Source organism: Danio rerio, chromosome 16 (assembly GCF_052040795.2).
Source record: "Danio rerio strain M-AB ecotype USA chromosome 16, GRCz13ab, whole genome shotgun sequence".
In the NCBI taxonomy this organism is placed as follows: Eukaryota; Metazoa; Chordata; class Actinopteri; order Cypriniformes; family Danionidae; genus Danio; species Danio rerio.
Genome location: NC_141036.1, coordinates 18,210,603 through 18,220,000, shown reverse-complemented (window position 1 = coordinate 18,220,000; position 9,398 = coordinate 18,210,603). Strand labels below are relative to the sequence as shown.

The 9,398-nt window shown below is 36.5% G+C and overlaps 1 protein-coding gene across 8 annotated transcripts in view; it reads left to right on the top strand.

Annotated features, from left to right (window-relative positions):
* The window catches only part of ccdc106a (coiled-coil domain containing 106a), a 16,272-nt gene extending 11,002 nt beyond the window's left edge, over positions 1-5,270 (top strand). For 4 of the 8 annotated variants that reach the window (XR_015510429.1, XR_015510430.1, XR_015510428.1 and 1 more), the window contains 3 exons: positions 3,642-3,945; positions 4,217-4,462; positions 4,728-5,270. Coding sequence is in view for 4 of the 8 variants with exons in the window: in XM_087285689.1 (XP_087141815.1) it covers positions 3,642-3,945; positions 4,217-4,241 (329 nt within the window). In the remaining 4 variants the exon portion in view is untranslated. 8 annotated transcript variants of the gene reach the window in all.
* The last annotated feature ends 4,128 nt before the right edge of the window (positions 5,271-9,398 follow it).

The following is a 9,398-nucleotide window of genomic DNA, read 5'->3' as shown; positions in this document are numbered from 1 at the left end:
CGCCTTTAAGGCTAGTCCTCCCCGCCTACTGTTTCTATGCGGCTTTTTGCGTGCCTTAATCTCCTCCCTTGGCTGCATCAGACAACAGACAGACTTAAAGAAGATCTCACGTAGCGTTTTTTTGAGAAATACTACAGTAAGAACTTTGCCAATGAGTTTTTGTTGTGGAGATGCATCGATGAGTCACACACAATGTTGTTACAAAAATCACGCTCGAGCACACACACACACAGATACACAGTGCAGACACACACACACACACACACACACACACACACACACAGACACACACACACACACAGACAGACAGACAGACAGACAGAGCGCGTTTAGCTTTGCACTCTTTTTGCACGCAAATGTGACAGGATACAGACTAATCTCCACTGCTGTATAGATCTCTGTTGTTAATGTACAAAATACAAAATATACCTGATTTAACCCTCTGGGGTCGAAGACCGCATATACGCGTTTTGACCTGTGGTGTCGTCAAACTGCTGAAATGAACTTAACTTACACTTTCAGTTTTGATCGTACAGATAAGATCAATACATCAATCGAATCTGTTATGTGTCTACTTTTTGTTGTGTACACTCACAACAATAACAAACGTGTGTGCTTTTACAAAATAAGGAAAACAAACAGTGTAGGCAATCTCTCTTTTCTCTCTCCTTGAACTGCTTTTAGAAACGCGTCAGTAAAATGTGCTGAAACTCCGCAAATACAAAACGCACACAGATGAGACATGTATTTCTAGAAAGCTGAAAGTGTCTACTTTTAAACGCAATGAAAACAAACATTGCTTGATAAAGTAATCAGTATGAAACCAACGCTATGTCTAGTTTCTCAGTCTGATCTCATTAGTTTTAATGCGACCACGCCCACGAGGCATTGTTATTACAAGCATCTGAAGACACGAGCAGACTGTGGTCAGAAAAACATGCCACTAAAATGAAAGGAAACTCGGCAAATAGTCAACAAAGATGATGATTTATGATATCGATATAAAGCTTTATGTCTACTTTTGCATTAAACAATTCAAGTCGAAAACAAATGATCTCTTTTTATGTAATCCTTATAAAAGTACGGATTCTCCTATATCGCCTCATTATAGCAGTGTGGTCCCGCCTCTCAGTAAGCACGCTGTTCAAATGTAAATCAAGATGTGAAAACAACGAAGGTAAAGGACCAGTGGCAAAGAGAGCTAAAGTAGACAAGAAGTGCTCCGAGTTTGGTCAGTAATGCGAGTAATGCTGGTCTCTGTCATGCCGACAAACTATTAGATGAAGATGTAGCCTTCAACGTCAAAAAAATGTATAAATACGCTACAAAAGTGGAACAAAATAATGTAATTCTGCATCAGTCAGTCTCCGCTGATGTCCAGAAGAAGGCCAGGGGTTACAGTGAAATACTGCATTTTTCCTGCGCCCCTCCTCATCACAAGATACCTGTCTGCCAGACTACATTTCTAAGTGTCCTTTGTAAGTTTATTCTTTAAATAATTACTGTGAATACCGAATGAGAGGATGATAATTTGCGCCAAAAAGCTGCTGTGATGGGAGCAACTGTTTAAAAGATTTCATTATCGCACATGGTGTTTTTCACCTGCTTTCTTTTGCTCACAGTTATTTTTGTTAATATGGATTAATTATCATTCTTTAAAATAACATTGCTTTAATATGAAATTACCAAATCTAACTCAGAATCGTATTATTTTAATTTAAACTTTGTATATACTATTCCATATATTATGATGTATTGTTTTTTTAACCAATTTAAGATGTTTGACAATGTTAAGATAATATGTTGCATTTTGGCATGTTTTTTGACTTATTTATAAACTATTTATAGACAAAGTTAAATAAAAAAATATCCTGAGTTTGAAGAATATTGTGTTCCTGGACTTCACTGAGCTTTATAGTTTAATGTGTAAAATTGTGAATAAACTTGACTGTTGATGTCTTAAGTAATAATGTCAAATAACCAACATTTCTCAAAATAGATATATCTCATTTTGCATTTAAACTCTTAATCTTAAATCTGTGGATTTTATATGTGTAAGTTTAAAAGTTTGCAGAGTTTTATAGAGTGTACCAACTCTCACAAATGTATCTCCAGTTATTTTGTGTGAAATATATATTTTAAATAAACTGCAAACAAAAAAAGTATATAAACTATCCTCTGATTCCTTCTTGAAACTCTTCCCTCCTAGTCACATACTGTACCTGTCTGATGGCTCATTATGCAGCTCATTATGCAGGTCTTTGTCTTCTCAGGTGTGACTCACTGCATAGTAATGATAGTTCACGCCTTCTCGCATAAACCAATTTCACCTAAAAAGTGACTTAGAATTTTTAATTCATTATATTGTTTTCTTTGAGCTAGTTAACAAGATGATTCTCACTTCATTTTGAAGCAAAAACACTAGACTACCAGATCCAGTTCTCAAAAGTCTTGTGCACAAATGTTCTCTGTGTGTTTCACGGCCTTGTTTCAGTGACTTCAAAATTTTAGTTTTTCACTAACCACACATAAACTTTTCTTTCTCAAAAACACAAACACATACGAACATGCTGCTTGGGTATTATTGTATTATTTTAACATACTGAAAACAACACAAATGTCAGTGCATGTCAAAACTTCTCCAGAGCCCCAAAACACCCTCAGACCCCAGAGGGTTAATATCCACAAAGCGGGATTGAAGCATCCTTTATAATTGTTCTGACACGCGGCTATGCTGATGAAGTAAAGCTGAAGTAAATCACTGTACTTCATAATAGACGTGCACTGTTTTAAAACATTTTAAACGTGAAAATTACTCTTGATCACATTTGATGATGATTGATGATTCTAGCAAACCAAACAAACCTTTTATTCCCAGTTGCTTTGCGCACATCTGGCCATGTTGATGTGACTACCAGGACATGTTAATTTGCGCAGCTGTCAATAAATTTGGTGGGCGAGGGGACCGCACTCCTACATCAAGTTGCAGTCGGTCTGAAAATCGATCCAATTGGTCTACCGTTTTTTTATGTTGTTAAATTGAAAAAAAAAAAAAAGGACTCTGTGTGTTTATTTCACCCCAATATGACCGCCTATACACTATATCTACACACATGTCTGTCCAAATAGCTTGAAAAGTGGATTTTCACCATAGGTGCCCTTTAAGTGGTTATTTAAAATACTTTGAATGTTTCATATTTTGTTACAGACATACAGTGTCATCTTGCAACTGTTTTGCAGCATTTGAAATGTCCCAAACAATATTTTTAATTGTCCAAAATGGGGATTTATTTTTATTTATTTTTACTCTCTGATAGTCAAAGCAAGTTTGTAAAAATGTATGTTATATATGCATTAAAAACAGCCAGGAAAAAGTGTTTTATGTAAATTCAGACCACCAGTCCACATATATAGACATATTTTTTCTCTAAAAGTACATCATATCAAAAGATGATACTTATATTTTATTCTAATTAGGTTCCAATAAGCTCAAATAGCAAAGAGAAATAAAAAATGCATGTAAAAAACACCTTGGGCCTTAAGAGGTTAAATATAACATGCATAACAAATAGCTGGCATGGTATTTAACCAATAAACTGAAGGCTTGTTCTTTTTTCTCTCCTTTTTTGCTGTTGTTTCAGTGAAAGATGCTGCAGGCGTGTTGTTCCGTTATAAAAAGATCCTGGTGACATACCAGAGATTAAAGAATATGTCCAAGGCCTTCCAGATCCATGGTGTGGATCGTAATACTGTGGCCTCTACCACCCCTATTGCTGAGCTTTTGCTGGTGGCTCCAGAGAAGTTGGCAGAGGTGGGGGAGTTTGATCCATCTAAAGAAAAGCTTCTGGATTATGCCAGACGCTGTTATATTGCCCTCGACCCCCAGACTCTCTGTAAAGTGCAAGCTCTGAAGAAGAACAACCTGCTCCTGCCCATATCATACAGGTATTTCTAGCAATTCATGAAACATTTAAAAAGTTCATTTTTAGCATTTGCACTGTGTCATCATGAGCTGAACGATTTTGTAAAAAATGTTCATTGAACTGTTGCTATATAAACTGATGCATTCAATTTATTATGACAATCTATAAAACCAATTTTACCAATAATTAAAAAAAGAAGCTTTCCTAAATAAAACATAATCTCCATTGACAGCAAAATTTTAATTAGCACATAATAACCAATCTTTCTATTGTCTTTTTTTATACTTCCTCAGGTTGAAAGGAATGGATAATCGATAATTAGAGAAAGTAGTGGAGGGATTCTTATACTGCTGCACAGTGAAACCCCTTCACTGTATTTTAATGTACCCTAGAACACACGTCTACAGTATCAGACATTATGACATCTCCACATTATGCTGTTCAGATTTACTGTACTCTGAACCAAGTCTACTATTACCTCTGTTCATTTATAAAGTTGGATGCTCTCAGCTGCGGGTGGCCTGCATTTATGGTTTCAGGTATGCTATTTTTGCAAGAGAGCTTGGTTGTAGAATCCCATTGTTTCATCATTTAATATTATGAAGTTAAGACTATTTCTTCTGATAATTTTTGTCTTCGGCCAGGACTTTACATTTGAGTTATGTATCAATTCGAAATCCCAATTACAATATCAGCCCTTGATAATTCATTCTATAGTAATGAGTGTTGATCAGAAGTTATGTTGGGTCATTAGATCCACTCTGTGGTTCCAAGTGTGTAACGTGGTTTTATTTTATCTCACAGAACTTACACAACAGACTGAAATTCTTTGGATGAGTTTTCTCAGAAAGTAGTACAAACATAGACCTATGGCACACTCCCTCCGTTTTAGCACTGTGTTACTGTACATGAGCAGCATCTGTATGTTCAAAATGGAATTCTACTGGTTTGTGGAGTGTTCATGCATGTAGCTCCTTTAATCATGGCCTGTCTCCTATTAGACAACACTGACTGTTCAGCATGTTCTAAGTTTATATATATATAGTTAATCAGTGACAATACATTTCAAAACAGTACTGGTCTAGTCTAGTATTGCATTCTGTAGTGCAGATGATAATGTTGTGTGTGGGAATGAGTAAATGCAGACATGTTCTTCAACCTACATGTTGCTGATGTTCTAAGTGTGTGTATACTTAAGATTGTGTGTTTGTTGAATTGACCATTCTTTGTCTGGATGTATGCTGGGTGTTTGTTAGTATGCTTGAGATTAGACTATTCTTTGTTCTTTTAAGCACTTATTGAAACCTTATGGCTAATAAAAAACAGCAAGTTTCTTTTTGCTTAAAAGATTTTCTCTTGCTTATCAGATAGTACTTGTATTTGTTAATATCAACTAACACTTTTTTTTGCGCATTCACATAAAGGTGTAGGGGTGTCCCAATTCTCTTTAGCTTAAAGGCGTAGGGCTAAGGAGAAGGGGTAGATATCCTTTTGAGCGGAGATTTTTCAGGACTACACTGAAAACTAAGGGGTAAGAAAATTTCCCAGAATACACAAGCCACAACTGCAGAATCGCTGCACCTGAAAGTAAGGCTTAATTCCAATCCTATTTTTGGACCCCCTACCCCTTCCCCTTGGCCCTTCAAACAGAGTGTGAAGGGGAAGAGCTTCAAAATTTACCCTTAAGGAATGGACACCACAATAGCACCAGCACACGTCATCGTGAGCTCTTGCTTCATTTGAGATCGACAAAGGAGACTGCTGTAGTGATTCCAGTTCTGTTACTTTTTGGTATTTATCTTCAGCAAATCACTGAAGGCAACATTTATTATGTTATGAATATAATATAATGTGGCAATAGAGTGACAGAATGTTGTGGGACTGCTGTACAAGAGTTATTATTTATTTATTTATTTTTTTTTTTTAAGCATGTCTGTAAATCACAAACATGTTTATGAATTTATTAAAGCATGTGTTTGTTTGTCATAAATTTTTTTAATAATGACAAAAGATACTAATTTGTGCATCTCCTGACATCCAGGTGCAGCTATCCAGCCGTTGTAGCTGGTGGATTCTGGGAAATTTTCTTACCCCCTTGGTTTCAAGTGTGGTCCTGAAAAGTCTCTTTTGAGAGCTCTCTATGCTCTTAGCCCCGACACCTTCAAGATCTAGAGAATTGGGACACCCCTTCACGTGAAGGGGAAGGGCTAAGGGGTAGAATTGGGATTGGGCCTAAGGAGACGCCCAAATTTTTATTTTTTTGTGATTATTACTAACTTTTACAACAAACTAACATATTCTTTAATAGATTCATAACCGCGTTTGTGTTTTATCTGCATATTTTATTTTAAAAATGCTAAAATAAAAACCGCAAAATTTTGCGATTTATAATCCATAATCATAACTTCTGTACAGCAGTCCCACAACATACTGACACTCGATGACACTGGAATACCCTGTCAGACAAGTCTAGTGGCTGGGAATTACCTTTTTACAATGTCTGCTATAATGTTAATGTTGTTTTTTTGTGTGTTCACATAGATTAATATGGCCACGGTGTAAATGCACAGTATAGTTACGATCTTATTGCCACATTATATGGTTATGATAACATGATATATGCCTTTAGGGATTACCTGAAGATAAACCCCAAAAAATAACAACTAGAATAACTACAGCAGTCACCATCACAATCTTTTGCTTTATATGATGAGATTGATGATGACATATGACAACGTGTGCAGGTGCTGTAGTGGTGTAAATTTTCCCCTATACACTCTGTTTCAAGTGCCAAGAGGAAGGGGTACAAAAATAGAATTGGGATTGGGCCTTAGGGTATCACATTAGGCTGTCTGTTCTCAAGTGTGTTTGACCCCATATCTCTGTTTGTTTGACTAGTGTTAGTTCTCCATAACATGTGCAGGCACTGTTCAACTGTTCCTCTCTGGCACGTTTAGAAGAGGTGGGGCTTAGTCATGATGCACTTGTAATGTGAGTGCAAAACCATAACAGCACATAACTGAATATATGTAGTCGCTATTAGGGACTGTTCAATATGGATTTACTTTTTAGAACTTATCACTGTTTTCAGTGTTCATTGTTTTTAGTGTTCATCAAAGGAATCTGCACATTCGCAGTAGTCACATCACAGTACTGTATATGCAGTGCTGAGTCTGAATTATATTTGAGAATTTTTATCTTGTTTCTAGTCCAAAAATCTAAATTTCAAAGTGGAAACAAGATTAACTTATCCAGCATATGTTTTACGCAGCAGATGTCCTTCCAGGTGCGTTTTGCAATTTATATTGCAGAAAAATAAAATATTCTAATATCAGATTATTTGATCTAATGTAAACCACTCGCTGCACTTCAGCTGCCACCTTCAACAAACCTCCAAATATGTGCAGCAATGAGCATCAAATGTAGTGGATAGGTTCAACAAAATGTTCAGCCATGTGTCCTTGCCCCCCAAACAACATTAAAAATATTCATTCATTTCTTTTCTTTTCGGCTAAGTCCCTTTATTAATCAGGGGTGGCCACAGTGGAATGAACCACCAACTTAAACAGCATATGTTTTACGCAGCAAAAAAAGATGTCCTTGCAGCTGCAACCCAACACTGGAAAACACCCATACACTCTTGCATTCACACACTTACAGTACGGCCAATTTAGCTTATTCAATTCACCTGTACTGCATGTTTTTGGACTGTGGGGGAAACCGGAGCACCCGGAGGAAACCCATGCCAACATGGGGAGAACATGCAATCTCCACACAGAAATGCCAACTAACCCACCCAGGGCTTGAACCAGCAACCTTCTTGCTGTGAGGTGAAGGTGATCATGCTACGCACTGTGCCACTGTGACTCACAAATCAATATAACCAATGCAGTCTCTTTTCATTGATTGTGCTTCTTTTCCTTTTTAAAACGAAGCTCTCCCTTTGGTGATGCAAGCATATTTGGGCTCGAAAGGTAAAAATGCAGTGTGAGAGCGGGCCATTGGGGGTAGGTTCAAGACAACTGTGCCTTGTGTGAGTACACCCCTATGGTTGTAAATTACTTAATTGAAATAAAATCACAAGCGCGACTGAGTAAAACTGCTATTGTGATGCACATCTTGTCATGATAGTATGAAATTTAAGATGAATACTAGAGGGCACTGTTGCGCAGAACTTGAAGCACAAAACCTCTTCGGCATGTAGAATTGGCAAAGGGCATTGGCTGAAGAGAGCACTCTGATTGGTTATTCAGCAATAAACCAGAGTGTGAGAACAAAAACTTGAATTAAAAGTTATGTATCATGTAAACAATTCAAGTCAAAAAGGGGCACAAAGGTGCCAGCTGTAGTTCCGCTGCTTACTTTAAATTTTTTCAAATGATATGGATTATCAAATTAGTGGATATCTTTGCATGAGCAAATCCCTTCAAGGTGAGTGACAATAACTGATTACGGTACTAAACGCTGCTTTGTTTACTCTGCACATTCTTGTCAGAAGTTCGGTTTCCTTTTGTTCAACGAGAAAACGGATTACTGTCACCCGCAGGTGCCAATAATATACAGCTGCAGACCCACACACGTTTCAGGGCACACAATCTCTAACACAATTGAGGCATAGGTGAACCATATATGGTTAATGATGGATTATTCACATCATTTGGGACCTCTGCCGCTAGTTGATTGTTTGAGATCTATCCAGCTGCAGACCTGCAGAGCCACACACGTTTTAGGCACATATAATCTAGCACACACGATTTAGGCAAACCATATATGGTTACTAACTAACTCCTTGGGAGCATTATCGCCACCTATAGAATTTCACAAATATGGTTTTCCCATTTCAATTATTATAATGTTATTATATCGTAATGATTATTTTAACATCTCTGCAGTTTCTATACTCAATTTATGTGAATGAAAATAATTGTTAAACACTTATGACTTTATTCACGTGTCCACATTCAGAAAGAAAACATAACAGACTAATTGTAGGATTAAGTAAACTAATTCAGGATCTTAATATTATCATACTTGGTTAAAATCGCTTTGTTGCAAATAAAAGCAAACAATAGTGTGTTACACTAAAATTAATTATTATAGTTATTCCGACCCCGGATAATTAAGGAACTAAGCCGAAAAGAAAATGAATGAATAAATAATAAAGTGATTATCTTAAATGCTTATCTGATTTTAAACTACTATCTTTTACTAAACTGTAGCAACTGTTAGTAATACTTGCATACATACATACATACATGCATACTCAGAACTGCCATTATGACAAAAATTATCTCATCATTGTCTTAAGTCGTTTTGAATGATTTTTCATATTTTATAAGTGAACTACGAGTCTGTGTAATGTTTCTTCATCTGAAAGCATATGTTTGAGATTTACTAGAACTGGCTTTGACAAAAACACATGAAAACACCTCTTGTGAATTTGTGAATAATTCAAGCAGTTCAGTTGATCGCAAA